The sequence below is a fragment of the Aythya ferina genome (assembly GCF_964211825.1).
Source record: "Aythya ferina genome assembly, chromosome: 3".
Taxonomy (NCBI): domain Eukaryota; kingdom Metazoa; phylum Chordata; class Aves; order Anseriformes; family Anatidae; genus Aythya; species Aythya ferina.
Window position 1 is genome coordinate 32,332,145 of NC_140298.1, and position 25,798 is coordinate 32,357,942.

The 25,798-nt window shown below is 36.4% G+C and overlaps 1 protein-coding gene and 1 long non-coding RNA gene across 8 annotated transcripts in view; one reads left to right on the forward strand and one right to left on the reverse strand.

Moving 5' to 3' along the window:
* BIRC6 (baculoviral IAP repeat containing 6) overlaps positions 1-25,798 on the forward strand; it is a 174,718-nt gene that overhangs the window by 109,015 nt on the left and 39,905 nt on the right. For 6 of the 7 annotated variants that reach the window (XM_084512709.1, XM_084512713.1, XM_084512711.1 and 3 more), the window contains 7 exons: positions 2,295-2,462; positions 4,260-4,433; positions 5,319-5,515; positions 7,850-8,150; positions 10,832-11,049; positions 13,273-13,437; positions 15,390-15,558. In XM_084512709.1, the coding sequence (XP_084368835.1) occupies positions 2,295-2,462; positions 4,260-4,433; positions 5,319-5,515; positions 7,850-8,150; positions 10,832-11,049; positions 13,273-13,437; positions 15,390-15,558 (1,392 nt within the window). Of the gene's footprint in view, positions 1-2,294; positions 2,463-4,259; positions 4,434-5,318; positions 5,516-7,849; positions 8,151-10,831; positions 11,050-13,272; positions 13,438-15,389; positions 15,559-24,386; positions 24,667-25,798 lie in introns of those variants that run through there. The other variant, XM_084512715.1, reaches the window with a different exon arrangement.
* Positions 22,816-24,441, reverse strand: LOC311433517. The gene is made up of 2 exons (XR_014690803.1): positions 24,301-24,441; positions 22,816-23,150 (listed from the first exon to the last, which is right to left on the reverse strand). It is a non-coding gene; the product is annotated as an uncharacterized lncRNA (long non-coding RNA).

The window sequence follows — 25,798 nt, forward strand, 5'->3', positions numbered from 1 at the left end:
GGGGAAAATCGCGTCTACCTAATAATTCATTTAATTACTGATGCTTAGAAAAAAATACAGTGCCCAGTTCATCTAAGTGGCTGCTAAGCAGCAAAGATGAGTTCCTGGTAGTAGAACTGCTGCTTCTGCTGAATTATATACTTGGGCAAATTTGTACCTAAATGTGGCTGTGGTATGTTGTGGATGCTGTGGCTAGTGTAGGCACATACCTGGAGTATAGATTATATGGGAAGATATTAATGTTTGTGTACTATTAATAGTGGTTGGGTATTAGTTCCTCAGCCTTTGTGCAGTGTTTAGTGCATCAGAGTTTAACCACCTATTTCCACAATACGCTTTGGAAATACAAGGATTCACGTACTTTACATAACAACTGTGTTTAAAAACTGTCAGATGCATAAGTCATATAAGCACAAAGCCATGTTATTCCACTTGGAAACCACAAATAAAGGGTCTTCTTCCAAAGCTTTCACCTTGTAAAAAATCACTTGAAGGTCCTTCTGAAATCACTCATAAACCCTTCTTCAAAATTGCTATGGAGGTTATAGATTGAACACAGTAGTCTTGCAGTGGTACAAGAAGATTACAGTTCAGGTGATGGCTATAGAGATAATTATTCTTTCAGTTTGAAGTTTTGGTGTGTTTGAGAGATTATTAAACTTCAAACTACCCTTTTCCTGTCCAGCTTTCTGCCCTCATTAAGCTTTCTTAATTTCATTTACACTTCATGAAGCATGAAGAAGAGATGCTGATTTCCTTTGACTTCTGGCACCAATATTTCTTAAGCTTTTCTTTCCAGGATTTTAGATGTAGATATAATTCTAAACTCAACTGTTGAATTAGGAAGCAGTTTCATGGATCTTGTTATATATTTAAAACAATACAGCTGCTTGTTAATTACAGTATCTTTATTTGCAGAGATTCTTGCAGTAGGTGCCACTTAAACAGAATAAACGTGTTTTGATGAGATCTAAAACATTAAGAGATTTAAGTTAAGGGTTAAAACATGAATAAAGAATCTGGGAAGGAAAAAAAACAAAAACAAAAACATTTCAATATTGAAGATAAGGCATAGCATAACCAGCTGTCTCATCCCACTTTTATCTCTGATCATACTGCCCAATATAACCCATGGCCCGTTCAGAAAGAAACAGACTTCAGTTCTTCCTTTTTTTGTTTGTTTGTATTTCTTCTGGTTAGGTAAAACAGCTTAAATGTAAATTGATTTAATTTGCATTTGGTTCTACCGCTTGTTCATGGAACCTTTTCTTCTTTTGTTTATAGCTTTTTATGTTTCCTGTTTTGTACATTAGTCTCGTCAAAAAGTCACACAGCCACCGTTTAACTTGTTCCCTATTGGCAAAATTATTAGAGAGCAGAGATGTTATTTGCAGCCTGATCTGCCTGAGACAAGCTGTTTTAGTGGACTGAGATTGAGTATTATAGCTGCTCCTACTGATCAGCTGAAACCAGAACATATTACAACGTTTCAGGTCATGATGATGTTAGTTTGCCAGCTGCTCTCGGCAGATTATAATGCAGTAGTTTTATGTGTCTTTGTATTTGCATCTGTTAACTTCTTTACTTGATCTATTGCCTGTCTGGAAGGGTGCACAATGCAAGTCCAGTTTTGATGTACCTTGAGTCAACTTTGGCTGTCTCAAAATATGGCAGTCTTGAAAGCTCAGTAAGCTTTCATGGATCTATTCTGCCTCTTAGTTTTCACATGCGCTTACTAAAAAAGTTTTGACCAAGGCAACTTTAAAAGCATGTTCAAAGATGCCATTCTTCGCTTGTGTTACTGCCAGTAATACAGTTGAAGTCACCTTGTAGGTGACAAGTCATAGGTCAGACAAACGTTTCTTATTTATAGGCTGTGTGCTGAAATGTGTGTCAATGTAGAATTTTTTGCCTTAGGTTCTTTCAGTTGGAAAAACAACCTAGAAAAGTTTTACCATAGGACCCATTGATAGATGACTTAAACTCAGTTAAAGAACAGAATCAGGGTAGTTGTTTCCTTCTTCTTTGGATGATACGATCTAGTACAGTTACAGCTTGGTTTATGTTTGGAGCTTAAGAGGCCATGCAGCCGTACAACAGTAAAAATACTGGGATTAGATCCAAATATTTTTTATATATGAATGTTGTTCGGGTATTTAATTTGTTGGTACTGAAAATTTTAACTTTTTTTGCTGGAACGGAAGGCATTGAGTGCATTGCAGCTTGGCTAGCTGAAGTTACAAAATACCATAACTTCAAGTTTTATTTTATTTTTTTTTTTATCTCTGTACTAGGTTTGAAATCTCAGTCAAAAAGAGCTGTTTCATCCACCCCTCCACGTCCACCATCAAGACGAGGAAGAGTGATTGCAGATAAAGTGGGTACCTCTTCCTCAGGAGGAGAATCTTCCAGCAAGACTATTAGTGTTCCAGTTTTCCATCTATACCATAAACTTCTACCAGGTGATTTTAATAGCCGTTTTTCGACTTCAAAAAATAGTCATTTTCAGTGGCTGATAGGTCATTAGAAAGTAGATATAAAGATGATGTACATCTTTATCTTATTTGGTCTCTTGTGGTGTGGAGTACTTCTGGGTTGGTAACAGGATGTGGAGCATGGTAACCATTAGCTTGAAACATTTATGTAACAGTTATAACTGTTAAGTATTAGTTCCTAAATAAAATCTTAAAAACATTTCTACTTTCACTTAGGAGTAAGGAGGTTGTTTTTTTTGTCAGCTGACATGCATTTTATTTGACCTGCAAGGCAATGTTAAACTGGCATTCGTGCCCTGTGATTTCATTTTCTCAGTGGGCAGCCAACTGGCATCCCACTCTGGAGGGCTGATTTGCCCCTTCAGGAATATTCCTGAATTCCATAATATTTGCGTTTACAAAAACAGCATGTCTAAGTAGTTAGTTGTGTTTTACGTATAGCAGATATGCAATCACATTTTATCAGTTATCTGGATAAAGCTGGTGGTGCAGATGTGTTTGAGGGCATATAGGAGAGAGGTTGGGGACTGGAATTCTTAACCTTAGATCAGTGATAAAGGACAAGAACGTGCATAAAATATTTGAATATTGTGCAGAAGGGATTCTTATCTACTTCATGCTATAAAAACAAAGAAGCAGCTAATAGAATTAATAATTAGTAAATCTCTAATCAAAGTTGTTTAGCCCTCACTGCCCGTTTCAGTATCTAGCTGGTAAAAGTTGACTGTCTACTAGTGGTGCTGTAGACCATTCTGTATTAGTGTAATGGTCTCACTGTTCATATTTCTTGTGCAAGTGCCAAATTGTCACACACACAAAAAAAAAAAGGCAGAATCATTGATGGAAATGGCAGGAAACTTAACTTCACTTAGATGATGTAGTAATATAAACACTAGCAGAACAAAAACACTTCTAGTTTTCATTTCTTAAGGCACCATCCTCCATTGAAGAAACAGATTGCTACTAAAGGCCTTCCTGGGATTTGTGCTTCTTGATCGAGTACAGTCAAGATGAAATGAGCGTGCTAAGTGTATTAACTGATCCAATTCTAAAACATTTCCCTTTACATATAAAGTTTAGTAATTATTAGGAAAAAAAATTTGTTCTCACTCAAGAATAGCTTGTAATTTTAATGAAGAACATACTCTTCATAAACAGAGTGGCCAAAGTCCCCATTTCAATAATCAATTTGGGCTGTAGTTGCATGTGTATTTCAAGTCTCCAGGGCTGCTGAAAAAAGTATTCCTTGCACTGCCATTCGTTTTCTCTTGTTGAATTACTGTGTCTCAAGATTAGCGTAGTGAGGTTAGAGCTTAGGGTTGGGACTGATAGGACTGAAAAAAAAGAACTGTGGTTTTGTTTTTTTTCCACTTTCTTCCACTTCAGCCTTTTTACCTTGTGGTTGCATATTTTTATGCCACCATAATTCTAGGGGTGGGATTTAATTGTGGGGGGCAGGCAGTACCTGTTTAAAATGCACATCAAATTACAGCTTTAGCCATTTGTTAAATATACCAAGTGCTTGGGCTGTCAGCACAGAGCTGCTGAAGGTAATGTTGGCATAGTTCTCTGATTCTCTGTTCCAAACTGATGGGGCCCCTTTTCCCAAGAGAACAAATATTAAAAGTCAGGCCTTGATTTAGAGCCAGATAATTTTTACTCTACTTGGCATCTGTGGTACACGTAACAAACAGCACCTGGACATGTATGTTAAAATAACCCAGTCATAATTTTCAGCTCTGACTCAATGCCATTGTTGTTTAGGCCAGCCGTTACCAGCTGAAATGACACTTGCCCAGCTTCTGACTCTCCTGTATGACCGTAAACTCCCTCAAGGATACCGATCAATAGACTTGACAGTTAAGCTTGGTTCCAAAGTCATCTCAGATCCAAGCTTATCCAAAACAGACTCATTTAAACGTCTTCACACAGAAAAAGGTGAGGGTTTTTTTCATTCTGGTTGTTCACTTGGTTTTGTATGTTTTTGGTTACTTTGTTTTTAAAATGCTTTTTTTTTTTTTTTTTGAACAAAATGGATTTAATTGTTTTGTTAAGGAACAAGAGTTTCTTTATTCTCTTGCATGTAGTTCCTGAGCTATTCACTATGATGCAAGTGCTAAACTTCATGATAAATAACAGATTTACTTCTTGTCTTCAGACTGTTTATGCAAGGTTCACCAGTATGGTTGTTCTGGTTTCTCTTTTCTTTCTTTGCTGTATTGTTGTATATGATGTGATTACATGATTGTGTAGATACCGTGCGTTTTATTTCTTGACATGTATGCCAGTTACCATAAGTAACTGTGCTAATAACCAGGGCAGATTAAGTAATGCAAGATCTGTGTGAAACCGTATCAGTTACAGGATGAAGTTATTGTTGAGCATTTTGGAGGAAAAAAAATGAGCAATTTATGTAAGGTGGTCTTTTTCAGCTATAAACTCTTCATGAGCTATTAACATACTCTTATCTCCTAGATGAAAGACATTAAAAAAAAAAAAGTGTTGTCATACTTCTAATGTTAACAAAATTTGAAAGGTATAGGTAGAATTCTAATAAAACAAAATTCTAATAATTAACATTTAAACTTGTGTAAATGATCCCCAATTCTGGCACTGGATTTGCAGTTATTGCTAAAAAGCACTCTTTTTTTTTTTTTTTTTTTTTTTTTTATATTCTTGTACTTACTTGTTTCAGGTTCTTGACTCAGATTTTGCTGAAAAAGGAGATGCTACTTTTGAAGTACACTTTTAAGTGAAGAGGAAGAAACAAACACCGTGTTGATGATGATGTACTAATTTCTTTTATGCCTGTGTTTTTTGTAGAACATGCAGATTTACTGGGACCTTGCCCTGAAGATGAAGCAATCAGTCCTGGGGATGAGTGTATGGATGCAGTGCTAGATGAATCACTTCTTGAAACATGTCCCATTCAGTCTCCGCTGCAAGTTTTTGCAGGAATGGGTGGATTGGCCCTCATTGCAGAGAGACTCCCTATGCTTTATCCCGATGTAATTCAACAAGTGAGTGAAAAAATCAGCATAGAAAAACACGCTAACACTTCTTTTGTTTGTTTAACGACAACATTTTCTCCGTATTTCTGTATGGTTCAGTTTGACATCTCAGTCATATGGGGAAGCTACTTTAAAATAGGCACGTGCATGACTCCACAGCAGTCCAGCTGTACATGCTGCTTCCCTGTACTTGTTAGTTTGCTTGAGTAGCCATGTCCCTGTGAAACAAAAGCAGGAATTGAGTGTTGCTTCTTGCTTTGCTTCTGTTAATTCCTAAAATATTTTGGAGGGTAGTATAGCACAGAGTTACTGATAAAACCATACTTGCTTATCATTCAGTTGTTCATGTAAATGTTCTCTCTGTGATGTTTTTGTGGTTAAGTGAAATGCAGTTCTTGGTGTGGATTATATAATTTTTAGTTTATATATTATAATCATAAATAAGCTTGCAATCTGAATTAACTTTATTGTAATAAATAGTATATAAATTTCACAGTAAATATATGCTAATTTACTTATATATTTATGATTATAATTGTATGTAGAATTTCTGTAGAGGTGCTGCTAGGCTTTTCAGAAGTGTCAGCAGTGCCATTAGTGTGGAATTACTCCTTTGGCTGCTCTCCTAGGTACAAAAGTAATTGTTATGAAACATGGAAACAATAAGCCACAAGTTGTTCAAATTCTACTTGTCTGTATATTTGAAATTTTTTTGGTTGTTACTCCTAATAAGAAAGATGGTGAATATTTATTCCTTTTGAAACGGAGTTAATCATGAATGAAGGGTGCTGTTCAGTACCCTGACTGCAAAACTATGGCAGGAGTGGGAACACTGGCATGAGACCAGGTAATTAGTATAAATCCTTTGTAAATAGGAATGCAATTCAGGACGAGCATGCTAAATATTGATGGCATGTAATGTGAGAGGACAGTTATTCCACAGGTCTTTCGGAGGTCACTTACTAAGCCTGTACAAGACCTAAAAGTTGAGGAAATGTGTTCACATAAGCTACTACTGTATTCTGAAATGCATGTAGTCTGTATTGAAAAGCACTGATTCCTGGAATTCTGCAACAGATGAAAATCAGCTTATGACCATAAGAAATTTGAACCTATTTTTCCCTTCTTTCTCTGTTGTCCTATATTTTCTTTCAAAAAAAAAAAAAAAAAAAAAAAAGCACCACAAAACGATGATAATTTGAATGTTTGGATTCACATATTGAATAAGAATTCTGTGATCTATAAAACAAATTAAGTATGCTAATGCTAAATAGAAGATTCAGAGTTAAAACTAATGAGTTCTCCAAACTCTTTATTCCATGATTTTACTCCTATCTTTAAACCACTGATACTTGCCATTCTGCAGATGCTATGTTTTAAGATTTTCATGATTATTCTCTTATTATGTAGATAATTGGAATCAATACAGACAGACATAATTTTGACTTCTAATTAGGAATTCAGCATTCTGAATAAATTCTGCGAGAGCTTTTCAGATTAATTTTTTCCACTTTAGATCATTTTGGTGATAAGTACCAACATTTGAAATATGATTGCATCAGTTGATCTGAGTATCATGAAAGCCTGGAGCTGCTGTGATGTTTACTCATGAGAGGGACCTGAGTGTATCCATTGGTTTTATGTGGCAATGTTTTGGTAGCCAAAGTGCGTGGCTGTTTGCTGGGGAACTGTACAAATGTTATCCTCTGTAAACTCTGATACCCATCGTAATGCCTGGCTGCTTAATCACCCATGCAGTGTTAGTTCATAAAACAGAACTACAGACTAGCGCATTAGAGCATAATTGTAATAAAACCCACCAAATCAATCAAAAGCCTGAAAGGAACACACGAGTTCCTACAAGACTGCTAAGAGATCCAAATTCCTCCTTAGTTGGTAAAGCAATTAGGATGAGTTGTTCTTCTTTTAGAGTATGTAATTAAAAATTAACCATTCTTTGTTTACATATTTAGGTGTCCAAAATAAACGGCCCATTTCTTATTTAACAGAGTGATATATAAGATAATCTTTTGTATCATTTATCTGGTGTAGTTTGTCTCCTATGCATCTAGGTTATAAACTTGTTTCAACTGAGGATTTTAGGTCGACAAAATATAGTTGCTTGTATATGTAGATGGGACTCACTAGAACTGTTTTGAAAACGCAACAAGTTTTCAAAACCTTATTAACCATTCAGCCTGGTCCCTCTCTCTGTAAACTGTAGTGTATTTAATGTGATTTTTAATGGTGTCCTTTATTAAGATTTCAAGATCCTAATTTTAATATTTTTTTGTATAGGTGATTAACAACTACCAATTTTTTTTGTTGTTGTTGTTCTTTAAGGTGAGCACTCCAGTAGTTACATCAACCACACAGGAAAAGCAGAAGGACAGCGATCAGTTTGAATGGGTTACCATTGAACAATCAGGGGAACTGGTGTATGAAGCACCAGAAACAATTGCTGCAGAACCTCCACCGATCAAGTCAACAGTTCAGACTATGTCTCCCATACCCGCTCATTCTTTGGCTGCCTTTGGTTTATTCCTTCGTCTCCCGGGCTATGCTGAGGTGCTACTAAAAGAACGGAAACATGCTCAGTGTCTGTTGAGATTGGTGTTGGGAGTTACAGATGATGGTGAAGGAAGTACGTGCTGCAATTACTATTCTTTTTTTTTTTTTTGTAGACCACAGCTAGATTGTTTTACTTAAAATTATTTATATTGTAATACTTTTAGCAGGAAGTTAGAATTGGTTTGTGCAATTTGTAAAGAGCTGTGTTGTTAGCATCTTTGATAATCACTTCTATCTAAATACAACGTTCTTTCCGGTGAAGTTTCGTTGCAATCATCCGTATTCATATATTCACATCTAGATGTCAGAGTAATTGTAAAATAACTGCTGATCAGACTTACAGGTGATACTGTCAAGATGCCAGTGCACTCAGACAGAACATCTGAGTAGCAGGACATGCTCAATTAATTGAGTGAATTAATTGAGTGAATGTGTATTTCTGCAACCAAATGCAGAGTAACATGCATCGGAGCATAGCTACAGCAAATGTAGAATAAACTGTTGGGAACTGCTTTGCAAAAGGAGATCTAGATTATTTGCTGAGCAGGAACTCTACTCAAATGGTGTGAGTTCAGAAGGATAAAGGGAGTGCTCTTGGATGAATGAACAGATGAGCAGAGACAAGGTTATTTTTGTAGTAAGTCTTTGGAACCTGGAATAATGCATATAGTTCTAAGATTTGTATTTCTTAGGGTTTTGAAAAACTAAACTGTTTGCAAAAGATGCTTTAGTGCTTTCAGATTTCTCCTTTCATTAAGATTTTAAAAACAATGCTGTTTTTCCATACAGCAATCAACTGGAGTTAATCTCCACTCAGCAAAAGAGTCTTTTTTACTGTCCTTTCTGTTCATCTTTTTATTTCTCCTGTATTTTGGTACAGGACGATAGACAGGAATAAACTGCATAACAAACATACAGCCTTGTTGCTCACTCCCAACTCATTTGAATAGTAATTAGCTAATGGACTGTGCACATTCACTCAGACTACGATGTCTGTGAGTGATTTACTTTTGCAAAAAAATATTTGTATGTATTTTAAAAACATACAAAGAGGCTAACACAAACCCTTACTTTTCAGGTTGCTTTTCTTTCTTCTTGTGTGCTTCCACTGTTGCCATTGGAATTCATTTCTAGAACGTCATTTTTGTGATTGGTGTGGCCTGTCTTTAATTTTCAGGCTAAAATTACTCATATGCAGTTTGTGCCCAGTTACCATTATGCCAGCATTGTTCTTCATTGTAAATAGCTATTCCTTCTTTGATGCATTTGTTGACAGGAATTGTATTCTTTCTTAGACTTCGGTTTTGCTGGACTAAATAGTCAATTTCTCCATTTGCTAAGCCAAAAGTGTGAATTCAGCTCTTTATCAAATGTGGAATAAATTGTAAACAGTTGTCCACATTAATTCTTTGTATAAAGTATTATTGTTTTCCTTTTCTGTTAGAAATGCATCTTTTCATACACCTAGAATCTTTTCTTTCTTGTGCAATGCAAAGAATACAAATTAATACAAATACAAATTCTGCACTTAATAATTAATGGTTTATAGGTTAAATATTGATTCCTTCATCTGTGAAGGTAAATCATTGGGCAAATGTTTAGTTTAGTTTTGGTTTTTTTTTTTTTGTCATTTGGCTACACCTTCAGTTGTAGAAGACTGTAAGATCAGCGTTTTTTCCAGTTATTCAGTTTTATTTATGAAGATACAAGTCAAAAGATATCTTGCTTTCTTCTTGTTGTTTTCTTTACAAAGAGTATCAAATGGACACAAATTAACTGTTGTGTTAAGGCTGAGAGAGAATATAAATATTATTTTATAAATATAATATATATATAAATTATATAAATTTATATAAATATAGAAATATATAAATTTATATAAATTAATTATATATTCATATATAAAAATATGAAGCAAACTTCTGAACAGAGTTGGCTATTTGGAAGTACTTTCAGTGTTTAGATATCTTCATTTACATACACACTGTAGAGGGAATGTGAAATGCATTATTAAACACAGAAAAAATTGGGACACCTTCCTAAATGTATGTGTGTGTTGCATTAGTAGGTCACTCCATTGTTCATAACTTGGCTTCTAAAAAAAGTAGCTTTTGCTCATAATACATAAGGGTTACATTTTTTAAACTGTTCTACTACAAAATCCAAACATGCATCTCATCTAATTAAAATTATGTCAGTATTTCACGATGCATTTGACTTGAGTCATATCACACTTGGATTGTGCCAGTGGTTTCATTCACAATTTGGTCACATGAATTTAAAAAAAAGTAAATTCCTACATCATGAAAAACTACAGCTCCTTGTCAGCTGAACTGCTGTTTGTTGACCATATGCATTCCTTAGCTTGCTGTAGTTGCAAGTCAAAGGAAAAAAATAGTCTGAGCCACATTTTTTCTCTTCATTCAGATATACGACCTGCAGTGTAGTTAAATAGAAAAGAGTATTGTGATTATTAACAAATTTTGTTTTTCTCCCTGGAAATGGTGAATCAAATTTTGTAACTTGTTTTTAATCAATTCCATAAAGGAAATAAACATTCTTTCTTCTATACTCTTCTCCTCCTTAAAAGCTGTTGGTAAGAGAAACCTACTATTAGATAGCCTTACTATATCTGAGTGCTTAAGTCCTTAGTGTATTTCCATGTTTTGTTCCATAAACTGTTCCATAGATTAAAAGACTATATTGAACTATTGAAAGAAAAAGTGATTTTGATTATTTTCTTCTTCAATCTAGGTCATATCCTGCAGTCTCCTTCAGCAAATGTGCTTCCAACCCTGCCCTTCCATGTGTTGCGCAGTTTGTTCAGCACTACACCATTGACTACTGATGATGGAGTACTGCTTAGGCGGATGGCACTGGAAATTGGGGCTATACATCTTATCCTTGCTTGTCTGTCTGCTCTAAGCCATCATGCCCCGAGAGTTCCCAACGCTAGTCCCAACCAGGCAGAGGTAAGTTTAATAGAAGACTTTAATTGCAACTGAGAAGCAGGAAAAGTTTTTGCCATAATAAAGAAAATAATCAGTGCTTTCATTAAAATCTAATTTCTATGTAGCTGGTATTTGAATGAAGAACAAAAATAATTAGAAAGTACTTGATTAAGTAATCGTTCTTGCGTGTTGCAAATAAACATAGTAATCATGAAATTTAAGCAACAAAGACTTGTCAGGAGGCATTAAGGTGTAATCTGTTTCTTTCTCAGGACCTTCTTTTTCAGCACATGAGAGGCATAATACTCAATGGATGGTTGTTCTTTCTTTTTTAAATTCTCATTAGATAGCATGACCTCATTACCTTATTTAGCATTCATCATCTAAACAGAATCACAGAATCACAGAATTTTCTAGGTTGGAAGAGACCTCAAGGTCATCGAGTCCAACCTCCAACCTAACGCTAACAGCCCTCCACTAAACCATATCCCTAAGCTCTACTGACTGCAAATTATTTCCTCTTAAATGCTTCACAAACATAAATGAGTTGTGAAAAGTAATGAATTAATGATTTTTTTCATCCCCTTTTTAAAGACAAGAGTTTTCCAGTGTTCAAGATCCCATGTGAATCTCAAAAATTATTTTTTTTTAGTATACTTACTGTTTTATACTACCCTCTATTCGGAACATGTATCCCCAAATTTTTTAGGATTATGAGTTGCCATTTCTGCACAATAGACTGATTGTCTCAAAACGTGTTTGGAAAACAATAATGACTTGCCCTCTCTTATAATTTTGTGGCAGAGGCTTGCATAAAAATGTTCTGGTGGATAAATATGTATTGGTAAGCAGCTGCAAAATATGGGGTTGTCCATATTTTAGTAGCTTCTGATACTGATGGGGAGTTGAGCAAAGAAGAAATGAAACTATATGAGTATAATTCACTTCAATGGCTAGTGAATTTTGAAGGGGAACTGAGATACGCTGGTCTGAATTGGGTATCAGGCTGCTGGCATACTAATGACTTAAGATAATTGGGCTTCTGGAAGGAAAGGGTAAACATTAATTCTTATCTCTGCTTCACTACCATGCCCCCTGAAAATAATTCATGTAATTCATAGCTATCGGAAACTAGATATTCATCAGGCCTGCACCGAAGCTTCTGTCTCTGAGGCAGGGCTTTCCCTTAAGTGCTTTAAGTCAGTGCTCATGACATCCTCTTAAGTGTTAAAGGCACAGTGTGTTTATGAATGATGATGTCTACAGGGGACAGCTGTTTCGTCACCAAGATGCATTATATTCTCAATGCAAAAGTTAGATGTTGATTCTGAAGTACTATCAGTAGGGTACGTCACAGGTGATAACATTTACCTTCAAATATAATCTCTAACAAAATCCCTGAAGAAGATCTGGACAGAAATTGAAACTTCTCAGAGCTGTAAATCAAATAATACAAATTAAAGTTGGGCACCTACTCACATAATCTAGCTTCAAGTAGGGCTAATTGTCACTGAGTAGCTATAATGAAAGTAGCAAACACTCATGACTCTGGAAAATACATTCACTTGTTTAATGTTCTCATTGAATAATTAGGATAGCACTAGTTAAAAAATGCTCACTGGGATTTTTTATGCATCATTTTCATCAAAGGTCTGGTAAATTTTCAAAATTACTGTTAAGTACTTAAATAGTTTTATAAGTGCTAAGAAATTCAGTATTGAAGTTAATGTTAGTAAAATGCAGTGATGCAGACCATTGGAATAAATAACTTGTACCTTTTGCCATTTGGGTACATTTATTCAAAATCAGCACAAGCTTGAGCATCCTAGCATTTCAGTTGTGTACTTTCAGTGACATTTCTACTTCCATCCCTCGTTCTAATTATGTTATTAAATTTGACTGTTAAACAATAATAATTAGAGAGCTGTATTGTTTAACATAATATTGATTAAGTAGCATTTTGATATCTTTCATCATTTAATCAGTAACAATAGTTTAAAAGAGAACAAAAATGGGCTTGCACTAGTAGTCAAATTAAAGAACTACTTGCAGCAATTTATCACTGACCTGGACTGGATTTTTGTGGCAGGGGGATTTCTAGCTAAAGCTTCGAGTTCCCTTCAATCCTGATATCTATATTAAGTTAATAAATTGGGATTACATTGTTTTGCAGAACAAAGGCTTTTTAAAGAATGAAAAGATGAAAAGTGTAAAATTATTGTGACTTTATTTTCTGTAACTTAGCCACAGGTGTCAAGTACCCACAACAGTGCATCAACAGAAGAACAGCAGTTGTACTGGGCTAAGGGTACAGGCTTTGGAACAGGCTCCACAGCTTCAGGCTGGGATGTTGAGCAAGCTTTAACTAAGCAAAGGCTAGAAGAAGAGCATGTGACCTGCCTTCTACAGGTGAGTAATAACGAAATGTTGTTTAATGATAAGTAGTTGAAACATTAGGGCCTGGATAACAAAAACAGAGCTTGTGTTTTTTTTCAGTCATGTAGTACAGTAATTATGGTATTTTGGGGGGAAAAAAACAGAAGTTTACTGCTTCCTGTCTAAATGAAAAAATATAGGGATTGTATTTGATGCTTTTTTTAAACTTCACTAGACTGATGCATAAAAAAAGATCCAAATGGGCAAGCCTAGGTGACAGTTCTGAGTAGACTATGAACAAAGAAACATTCCAGTAGTTCCCTGGAGGTATCATACATCTCTGTAGACATAGCAGCATTCAGTCAAAAGTAAAGACAGTCTGTTGGGGAAAGAGGATGTGGGAATAGACATTTTGTGTGTCAAAATAATCTTACCTATTCATTTCTCACTTAATGTTGCTCTGTTTTAATAAAGCATCCAAAGTGGTTACCGAAGTGTCCATGAATGTCTTGTATTCCAATGTAACAAAATCTCACTCAGACATACTATCAAATCCTGATAATGTCACTTAAATGGCAATATTAAATCACCAGTGAACGACTGGACCTTAATAAAACTCTGATGCCTTTCAAATGCGTTATATTAAGGACAGAAAAATCCTGTTCAGTTAAGCCTTTAAGTCCAGTTGTGAAATGTAGCCAATTGGTTACCTTAGGTCAGTGCAAGAAATTCTTCCTAGTCATCAAAAATTTCATTCACAGAACTGTCAGCTCAAATGCATTAGCTAACCTCACCACTGGGGTAGTGCGCAAAGGGGATGAAATTCTGAAAACATCCATGTCCTGACTGATGAAGATATCATTTTGATGTAATCATTTATTTCAGTCACTGTAGATTATAAGGCACAAGCATCATGTCCCCTTACAAAAGCAAAATGAATAAAATCTGAAACAGTTCTCCTAAGCACAAAAAAGGAGAAAGCACCTGAATTACTCCTGGCAAAGCTTCCAGGCAGTACTCTGCATTATGACATGCAGAGGTTTGGCTATAACTGTCAAAAGTCATGAGGAAAGGAGGCATTCGCTTTGAGCAGTCAGCAATTGGAGGGGAAAGTAGAAAACCCTTCAGCATTTTGCTGAAGATGTCTTGTCAGTTTTACAGCAGACTTTCCCTGATCACTTCTCTGGAACGGTTCTTTAGGAAAGTTTTATATGAAGTGCTGGTAAAATAAGATGCTACAGCAAAAGATGATGGCTAATGGGGTTAGAGCAAAGGAGAAGGAAAGAAAGAAGAGACTAAAACGGTGAATTTAGCACCTGAAATTCCAAGTCAAATTACTTAATTTGAAGGAACAACCACACAAATCAGGCAGTTGGCAATGTGTTGGGTTGTGTGTGCTGTGACCCACGGTCAGGGCCTGTGAGCTCGGCTGGAGCCATCACTGGGAGCCACGTGAGGCGGCTTCCCGCCTGTCCTGAGGGGAGGGCTGCACCCTGCTTACTGAACCACGAGTGTGCACACAAACGGTGCTTCAGAGTCAGTGTTATGCTCACGCTGAGCTCTTGTCTCATCAGAAGTCCTGTCCAAAAGTAAGTTACAAGTCATTTTTAAAACATTTACTTTTAATTTTTTATTCTATTGGCTGTTCTAGAGGGAATGGCGAAACCCACTTATCTCAGTAGTGACCTGGCAATCTTCAAGATTCAAGTAACTCTAGCAGTTTATTCAGAATTCATATTAGTTGATCTCTTGAAGTCATTCAGAATTAAAATAGCTATTTAATTTTATCACTTCCCCAGAATTGTAATTATAACCTAATAAACAAATAAAATTCCTTCTGAGACATCTTTGGGCCTACTGAAATAAACAGTAGTGAGTTAGCAAAATAGCTTGTGAGGTATTACTGAATTTTTTCTTAAGGAAGGAAAGATAGTTCTTTTGCCTAAAATACATCAGTTATGATTAAATACTTTTCTGTATTTCAGGTTCTTGCCAGTTACATAAATCCTGCAGGGAGTACATCGAATGGAGAGACCCAAAGTAGCCATGAAGGTAGAGGACAGAACAGCAGCGCGCTCCCATCCGTTCTTCTGGAGCTACTCAGTCAGTCTTGCCTCATTCCAGCAATGTCGTCATACCTCCGCAACGACTCAGGTAACATGCCATTCTCTCCTTCTACATCAGAGATATCTTATGTCTGTCAAGTAAGTGTCAAGAAAACAGTGCTGTTTATATGAACAGCAGGTAGCTCTGGCTGGTTTCAGTATGTTTGCCATTTTAGAACTGTACTAATGGAACATTCACTTCAGCCTTGGGTAAGAAAACAGCATTCACAATTGTTTGTTGAAATATTCATTTGTTCTAAATGCCTACACTTGGTTGGTTTAGTATCTTTAAATTAGAAATTCAATTCTTAAACTGCTGAAATTTGGATTTTTGTTCAGATGCTTTGTAAAGATGGATTTACTCCATGAATAGTAGAGGCTGTTCTTCCAAATGTGAATAACTTGGTTTTGGACCTTATTTTGCCTCCCCTGACAGACATATTGTCATATTATTGCAGTTCTTTTGGATTGCAATTGTGTTTTGTGGTGAGATGAATTTCTTGAAACAATGTCATAGCTTCTTGGTGAATTACATAGTATGTTTCCTCTCCAGAGGTAAAAGAGAGATCTGTGTCTTAAGTGGCCACAAAACTACACAGAACTAAAACAAGCACGTGGCTCTTTTAATCTGTGGTAACTAGGGCGTTACATAATCTTCTATGATGGAGTAGAAGTAGTTCAAAAAGTCTGCTGGGGCCTTAAAGGAAAAATAAAAACACAAATATATTTTACTTGCCAGTCCGCAGTTTGACACATCTCCCTGATTTTATAATGAATTTGTTGGTTCTGTTTTCCACATATTACAGTGAGGAAAATGAACTACGTAGCTTATACACCAGGCCCATTATTGCAAATGAAAATCTAATGTAAAACAGTAAAATAAATTATAAAGTGAAACAATAAAGAAAAGTAATCTTTTTCACAGACATTCATAAAATTGTCTGTTGTTGAGGTAGAAATGAAAAGTCATAGATAGACCTAGCAGAAATAGTCTGTTATCTAAAGGATGAGACCATTGGTTCAGAGTTGTAGATGAATCACAGCTGTTGAAATTGCTTTTTGCTGTTTTCAATAGAAAAACGTATCTGTATAAGTCACCTTTAACTGGGGAAGAACAGTCAGATACTGATAGAAGAGATTGAGATATGTGGCTAGTAGAGAGAAGCTGGGACTAGTTCAGCTTTCAGAGACAGTTTGTTTTCCCAAAGCACAAAGAAAAGGAACAGGCTCAGTGAGAAATGTTTGTTTTCAGTGTTTTATTGGACTTTCTGCTATGGTGGTTGTCGGGGATATTCCAATGTTATGGCTGTGAATTAACAATTAGTACAGAGGGAACAACGTAGATGCTTCCTGCGTTTTCATAAATGGATGTGTAGGTCTTAAAGTAGCCGCTAAGCTAATGTTAGAGCAAATCAAAACCTTTCTCTTTAGAGAAACGCCATTATCTACTACTCTAGTTCCAAATTTGCAAAGGCTGAGATTATTTCTATTGGAATTTAGAACTGTAAAATCTCAAGGCTTGTTATGCTTAATGCATTGATCCAAGCCATATAGTCTTGAAAGCTTCCTGCTGTATTTGATCAGTGTTCTCTGCTTAAAACTATCATTATCAATGTTCTTCTTGATTTTAAAAAAAAAAAAAAAAAAAAAAAAAGTTTTGCAGGCTTGTATCAGTCAAGCTTATCTTTGAAAGCATAATGGGATACCAGTAAGAGAGGGAACTGTGGAAGTAGGCACAACTTCTGGAAAGAATGCCTTCTCATCATGAATAGTTGAGTCAGATGCATTTAGTTTGAAAGTAATCCCTGAAAATGGTTTGTCTCAGTGATAGCCAGGCATAATTCCAATGCACTAATTGCTGTTTAGTTCTTACATTGAGTGTGAGTTGCAGGTGATGCTGGGGTTCTAGATGTCACTAGCAGGGTGTCAGGAGACTTAGCTGACAGAGAGAGCCTGGCTGTTGCAAGAGACATGGAACTTGAGAAGCTCTGGAGCAGTGTTAAGCTCTGATGCAATGCCCGAGACTGAAAAAGTACCTTAACTAATGTATTTATAGCTGAAACATTGGAAATGTGGAAGTTTTGACTTGTTTTTAATTAAATCTTAAAGGCTAGTGTGATGTATTAGAACAGATTTGAGTCATTTGTGTTAGGTTGAAATTAAATCAAAAAGGTCTTCTCCAGGTTGAATTCTTAGCTATTCTCTAATGGAGATAGGGCTGAATGCTTACCAAGTAGGAGTAGAAAAGGAAATAGTGTTAGTAAAGCTCATGAATGTGGCCTTCTAGTTTTCAGACCAGTGTACCTTCTGCTATCAACTGTACTTTCATGTGGAAAAAGCAGGTAACTGTATTTTTCTTGTAACTTGCTGGACTGAGAAATTAGGACACTGCACGCAGAATGCTAATAGAGTGTTCCCAGGTTCTGGCACCCCATCAGGAACAGGCTGTGCTGAGGAAACTGCTGACAGAAAATAGCAATTTTCAGCAACTCTGTAACTTTCTGAGACTTGAATGGATGCTTGTGGGACCAGTTAAAGGTTACCCTTATTCTGGAGGTATTCTTTTGGTAGATTTTGTGTTTTGCTGGAGATCATTGAAATAACAGTGATCTTCACATATACCTCTCCATACGCATAAAATTACGTGAGGAACTTTTTTATATAAAGAAATACATGCAATGAAGAGTCTGGGTTTGCTGTGTCCCTTTGTTGCACAGTAGGCTGATAGCACCATGCCGATACAAGATTGTAAGTATTTTGGTATTGATGAAAATTTTGTAGTGAGCTCACATATGTCCAGCTAGCTACCGGTATGCTACATTCTGCTTGCAGAGTTGTTTTGGCAAAATTCTTGAACAGGTCCAATATCAGAATATAAAATTAGCCTTTAATACATTTAGAAATTTATTTCGGGTTTTTGCTGCTTTAAATATATTTTGCCATCCCTGCTCAGTTTGTCCAAAACATACAGATAACAATCGGACTAGATTGTTACCTAGATTGCTCTAGATAAAAGGAATATTAATCAGATGAAGAGTGCTTGCGTATCATCTAATCGCTTAGAAACCTCACCTTGAAGCAGATCTTTGCAAACCAGACTGCTCTGTCACATTCTGCGGCTTCATCTGCATCAGAGTAAGGTGATTGTGAAGTCCTTGAAAATCGCGAACTGACCACTTGCATTAATTTCCATAATTGCTTTTTTTTTGTCCAGAAGGAAGGTTTATCTGTCTATGAAGGACTTTTCCTTACTGCACAAGACAGATCATATCACTAGTCACAAGGAAGAATATCTGCTGTGATCCTCACCCTGTTTCTTGAACATTTTTTCCTTTGTGGCATATCTTATGGCATTATTGGGGTCTTTGTTATCTTCCATTTCATAAATGAAAACAAGTTTATCACTGTAGTATGGCAAGATTTTTCTTACTACACTTGTGTGCATTCCTAAAGACTTAATTCATGTTCACATTTGTAAAATTGATGTAATTCTTAACTTCTGTGTCACGGAACATCTAGCATGTATTCATTACTGAGCATTAATGCACATTTCACACCAAAAGCTATCATGCAAAAACCTTTTCACTGCTGTCTTGTATATATGATGTTTCATTTGAACTAATTATCATTTAAGAACTTAAAACATGACCATTTCTCTCCTTGAACACGATGCTCAACAATAAAATTTGCACCCTACAAGAGGTTCGCAGCAAACATGACCATCAGGTTCTAACTGGAGTACATGGTTATCTAGAAGCTCTAGACTTGGCTGGTAAAAGTGAGTTACTTGATTGGTGGACTTAGCTTGTATTAATCCTCATAAACCTATTATTTACTGAGAAGGAGAGAGTGAATTACAATAACAGGTAGATTCTTCTCGCTTAGAAATGCGGTCACACTAGTTTCTCCCTAAACCAGTAACTAGCAAGCCCCAAGATGACTTAACCTTGTTTAAAGCCCAGGGAAGTGATTTCTTACCACCTCTTTCCTGGAAGACAAACTTCATGGTAAGTCACAGAATTCTGCCTGAATTATTTGCTGGAATTGCCAGGCTTGTGAAGCAGGTTGTGCTGTGCTTTTTAGCTGGCATTTTCTTGCGGCCCTTTCTTCACGTGCCCGCCTCTTAGTCTCCTTTCCTTCTTCAGTGGACAAAGATTCCATGTGATGTGGTTAGCATGGTGGTGTTAGATCCAGCTCAGTCTTCATGGGTTTGACTGCAGAGGAGAGATAACATATTTCTATGGGAAGGCTTTAGGAAAAAGATTGTGTTCACAGCCTGCTCCACTTTGTAACAATCCAGTATTTACTTTTAATGCACCTTTCACTATTAATCAAGTACTGTAGCATCCTGGATTTGTGGATTCATTAGCAGTCAGGCTATTTCATTCCACTGTCAAATACCTTATTTATGTATGTAGTACACACGATGTACAAATCTGTTGAAGGTGAACATACTGAATTCATTTTCTGCCTCTTGATATATCTTTGTTGAGGCTTTGTCTATTAAAGTCATTCTTTTCAGGCCTATCCTCCTCACCTTAGAGGTTGAATTGCACTAGATTTCCTGCTGAAGTATTTATTTTGTATTAATCATACTTGTCTTCAAGACATTATACGGTGTTGGTTTGCTCTCTGCAAAGTAGTCTGTTCCTGCTCAACTGACAAGGCTGAGTACCTTCAGAAGCCTGTGTTCCCTAATGGGGCTCTGAAGTTGGTACATTGAGTTCATTCATTCAAGAGTACCACGTCTCTACATCTTTATTCACAATCTGACAAAGGTGTGAGGGTACTACTGCAGTGTAAGCATTGAATCTTCATGAAATTCTGCTTTTCCCTGACAGTATATAATAAAAGGTATTGCTGTTAAGATTTATTTTTTTTCAGACTTTTATGCATATATTTCATTGAAGTTATAATCACTGGATCTGTAAATCAGAGCTTCTTGACGTAAAACTAGACTTAGGTCTGCATGAGCACGGAGATGTACGATTTAAGAGATGGTATCAGACTACTGTTTCGAAACAAAATGTAACTCATATGCAGGGGCAAGCCTTGTGATCATGTTACCCCGTACTTTCCTTGAAAAAGACAAGGCCTGTATAATACGCAAAATCAGAAGCATAATGACAGCTTAGCTAGACAGTATATAATTAACCAAATTAAAAACTCGGCTAGTTTTCATTAATGTTAATGAACTCGTTCATTGGTAAAGCAGTGATCCTGGACCTCTGCCACAGATGGTTCTAACTTTGGGAATGCTTTTTATCTGTTGTGCTGTCGAGATGCTTACAAAAAAGGTGCAGTGTCTCACTCCAGCAGTGGTGTACTAATCAAGTCACAATTTGGAGAAGTGTCATGCGCTGAAATGACATGAAATGCAAGTATTTGTTTATTTCACAGAACTGACAAGTTTTAAGTAACTTCAGGATCAAAATAAACAGTAGTTTCTCCCTGAACTTCTGTCCAGTTTTCAGGTTCTCCTAACTTCTCATTTTAAACCCCATCTCAAATAACCTTGTGTTATGAGATTATTGTGGTAATATCCACAGATATACTGTTTAAGTAGTACATAAAAAATACTGTATTTTGTAGATCTAAATAAACATGAATAACCCACATAACTTCTTTTCAATACATCTTAGTTTTACAGAATACTGTGGTGCTTCATATACTGAAAATGAATATACAACACCAGAGATTTTCTGTGGACTATGGACAGTGAATAAGATTTTTGTCTGCATGTTCCCTTCCAGTGCAGCCTCAGCTCTGTTTGTCATTTCTTCTAGATGAGCCAGTATTGACTCAGAGTAGCAAAACCAGAATATACCATCTTCCACCTCACTCCTCTATAAATCAGTGTGTTATAGTATAGTTTTGTAACTGACTGAAATACCACTGCCTAGCTCTTTCTGTTAAAGATCCCTGACCTCAGTCTATGCATTTGCTTGTTAAGAACTGGTTTTCAAAGGCTCAGTTGGTTAAGTAGTTATGAGGGTCTATACAGTAATAAGCTGTTATCCATACAATAGATGTATTTATTTGCTGTCATTTTTATGGAGGGATGGATTTAGCTTTGCAGAGCTGACTTTCAGAAATGCAGCTCCTCTGTTCTTCTTGTGGCACGTGTAATACAAGAACAGTAGTTATTAGCCTCCCTCCCCCCCCCCCTTTGTGTGTGTGTGTTTTCTCTGTTGTATTTTTAATCCTAAGCCCTCAAAAGTAGCTTTTCTGTTAGAAGAAATATGTGGGATATATTCATGTATACAAAAATTCCTATGATCTCACTGTCTGCAGCTTTGGATTTAGTTCAAAGCCATACATGGCCTTAATTTGAAACGTAGAACTAGTGTAATGAATTTCAGTAGACTAATGGTATGTACCATGAAGTATGCATGAGAGTTGCACTTCTGGGCCTAAACCATTAGCCGTACAAAAAGGAAAGGATCTGGTCCAGAGAGAACATGTTCTTCTGGGAAATGCTGTTAGGCTGTTTTCCATACAAAACCAGGAATCCTTTGTGATACGTTTTATTTTACTTGAAAATAAGCAACAGGATAAAAACATGGAAGTTGTATTTGACTTACATTAAACACATTCTAAAATCGGCGATATGGAAAATGTCATTTACTTTTTTTTTTTTTTTCTTTTGGAGAATATGTATTAGAGTATCATTGTAAATTATAATATTTCTTAAAAGAAGTACTAAAACTCTTCTTTACTTTTTTACACCACTTTAAAGGATTTTTAATTAGAAAAGCACATCATCAATATAGCATGATTTCAAATACAGATTTGATAAAGGCAAGAAAAATCTAACCTTTTCCAGCTTTCCACAAGACTGACAAAAATGCTGCAGAATATAGCTAGTAGTTAAAATTTTGCTTATAGTATTACAATTTTTTGGTATAACAGTGTTCCTGTTTCCACACTTATTACACATCAGTGTAGATTTTAAGCCTAAATTATGGTGATTTAAAAATAAAACCCTTTTGTCTGTTTTCTGGTCTCAGCTATGAAGAGACATATTGCACAAAACTACAGAAAGCATCACGGGGCTTGCTTGTATGTATTCGTATATTTAATTAATCTCTTTCTATGTTCTGATTGTTCTCACTGCTTTTCTGCTTGTATTTCTTGTGCCTTGCGTGTTTGTTGGCAATAAAATAGTGCCATCTCGGTTTCCACTATTAGACTTTCATCTTTTATCAGTGAGAAATTGAATATTGTCTGTCTTCATTTACATAATTTAGCACCCTAGCTGGGCTCACAGATACATTTAGCAGTCATTGTTGCAGTGCCCTTAGCCAGGCACTTTGCTCTGGAATGTTATTGATATTATTGTCAGACTGTTTTGGTTTGTTTTTTTTTTTTTGCTTTAAATTTAGAAATCATCCTTACTGTCGCTGGTCTTTGCACTGTGTGCTATGCAGTTAATGTTCAAAAATGCCATCAAAGCGTAGTGTAGATGTACACAAAAACAATAACAAATAAATTGAGCACAGTTCCAATAATTCCAAGCAGTGCTAGAATAGATTCTTCTTTTTCCTCCTTCTCCTCTCGCCTTTTTACATCCTCCAGTGTTGTGATGGCAGAGGTCCCCATTTTTCCTGCAAATATCTTCACCAGTATTCTGGCAGCTAGCTAGAAGAAAGAAAACAAATGGTAAATCTGGTCTGATGAACGTGCAAGCTTTGATCTTTTTAAATGCAATTCTGTACTTCTTTACAAAATATTTATTATTTCGGTGTTTGTTGAGTTGTATTTATCTTCTGTTTCTTTATGTATGGCCATGTAGGCGTTAGAAGTAATTGTTCTGGAGATGCAGATCAGGTAGGAGTGAAAAATAGCTTGATGCTTCAAGCTAATTAATATGCCTGATTATAAAAGAAATTTAAAATTTGTCTTTAAACAGCTAATTTGTTTCTTTCTGAAACATCACATAGATGAAAGCAGGTATGTGGGCATTGTCAAATGCTCTGAAATGCCTGGAGAGATGATGTGAATTTTCAGCTGTTAAATATTTCACTGTCACAGTACAAAACCAGTTGCAAATATTCATGTCTGCTGCTTCCGAACATGGAAAACATGCCTCTTTAACACAGTATCTCACTCTGTTTTGACCAGTGAGCCATAAGCAGGCAATTGCAGGTGAGGTCTTCCCCTTTTACTTGTTTAACAGATCAGCTTTTGGACATGCATGCAACAGCAAACATTGAACAGAAAACGTCTGTCTTTTCAAATGTAAAGGTTATTGCTATTATATATGCTTATTACTGCAGTATGCCAAAGGACGGTAGTACTTTCATAGTAGCAGAATACTGTGCAGCCTGAGGACTTCAGCTAGATATTTACAGATGCGTGTATGATTTATTACCTTTTTTGTTGAAAAAGTGAGGTTGACAGGTCATCTCTATTACTTAGCTGTTCTTGTACTCTTAATTGACAGTCAAATATCCTCTAGAAATACATTCCATGTAAAATTATGCTGTTTGGCAGCTGAAATGTTGACACTATCTATAATTTGCTCTGCTATTTTAGCCTTATTGATCAGAAAATTCTAATCTTAAACTAAAATTTGATTGGGCTTTCTACTAGTTCAGATAACTCACGTTTAGTGAAGCTTTGCAATCACATTTTATAGTGCTACAGCGTTTTTCTCTTCTGGCAAACATCTTTAATCATTGATGATAAACCTATTTCTGCTGTGAGTCTAATTAAAGCCATCAGCTTAGAGCATATCTTATACCCAGAAAGGTAACAAAAAAAAAAAAAAAAAAAAGATGTTTCTTACCCTACATTGCATCAGGAATAAAATGTCATCAGACATGCTTCTTACTCGTAGATTCAGTGGCAAACCAGGCTTTTTTCTTCATGAAGGGGCTGCTCTCCTCACTCAGACAGACCAGCTAGGAGCATGAACAGTTCCTTGATGAAGAAGTTTAACGGCGAGGATAATAACGTTGCCGAATCTTCCAAATGACTGGCCTTCTGCCTCGGTAATCCACTAACGCCAAGTGTAGTCAAAAACAGCAAAACCCTTTCTGGTAATGATCCTCACTGTTGACTAATTCTCATTAAAATGAGGATTTTTTTTTTCCTGGATGATGCAAAGCAACGACATGCATGCTGTTTGCTTTTGCCTTAAAAAAAAAAAAAAAAAAAAAAAAAAAAAAGGAAAAAAAAAAAAGAACAGCTCCTGCTTTATTCAATTGTATTTAGTTATTTATTAAGACTTCAAAAAAAAACCAGCAGCCTTTGATTTACTCTCAGTGGCAGCCGTCTGAAGAGGCTTCTCACGTTGCCATGCTGTAATTCCGAATGCAGCGCGCTACGTGCAGTCACACTATGGCATTTTAGTCCAGGCTGAGAAGGGCTGAGAAGAAGGAGCCTGTTCCAGTGGCGGCCGTGTAAACGCTGTCACACACCTGCATTCAGAGGCTCTGCAAATAATTCCAAGGTATTCTTCGGAGCATTGCATAACTTAGCCCGGCAAATCTGAAGAGAGGAATGACAGCGGCTTCAGTTGCACACTGTGGCGAGCTGTGACATTGATTAAACATGCACTTGGCACTCGCTGAATAAAGAAGGAGCTACGAGGCACCCTTGCAGACGGCGAGTTGCATAACAATGTGCGCTGGCTCTGCTGGTTCATTGTCAGGCCGGGCACATTTTCATCCTGCAACAGCAGCGAAAGTGTGCGGCGTGGTGAGGAGTGGAGTTAACTGTACTTCGGGGTTTTCTGATGAAGTGCTGCATGACAAATAGTGACATTAAGGCATTCAAGCTGAAACAGTGTTTCTGCCTTTTGTCTTTTTATGCTTTGTTTGACAGGCAATTGTTTCTAAGGGAAATGCTGCTTCTAAGGCTTTCCCTTTTTGTATTCACCACCGAAGAATGCAGGTTGGTGCGTAATTAATGAAGGCGCAGACTTGCAGACAAATGCTCCTGTTCTGATTTCGCAGGAAGCAGTAACTCAGATTCTTCCTAGGTAAATCAAAGAGGTTTTTTCGCCTGTGCCATTGCAGAGGGAGGGGGAAGCTCTCTTCTTCCCAATCTCTACAGAGGATAAACCACATTCCTAATCGCCTCTGCAGGTAGCTGTGCTTCAAATGACTTTATCAGTCACTTTGTTCTATGAAGGCTAATAACACAATGTATTTTTCTTGAAACAGTGCATAGTTTCTTGATATGAAGGAAAATGTATTTTAGCTATCTTGAAAAGCCTACTTGAAAAAAGCCTTTGCAAAATCAACCACTTCAAAGTTCCAACGCTCAAAAAAGCTTATGCG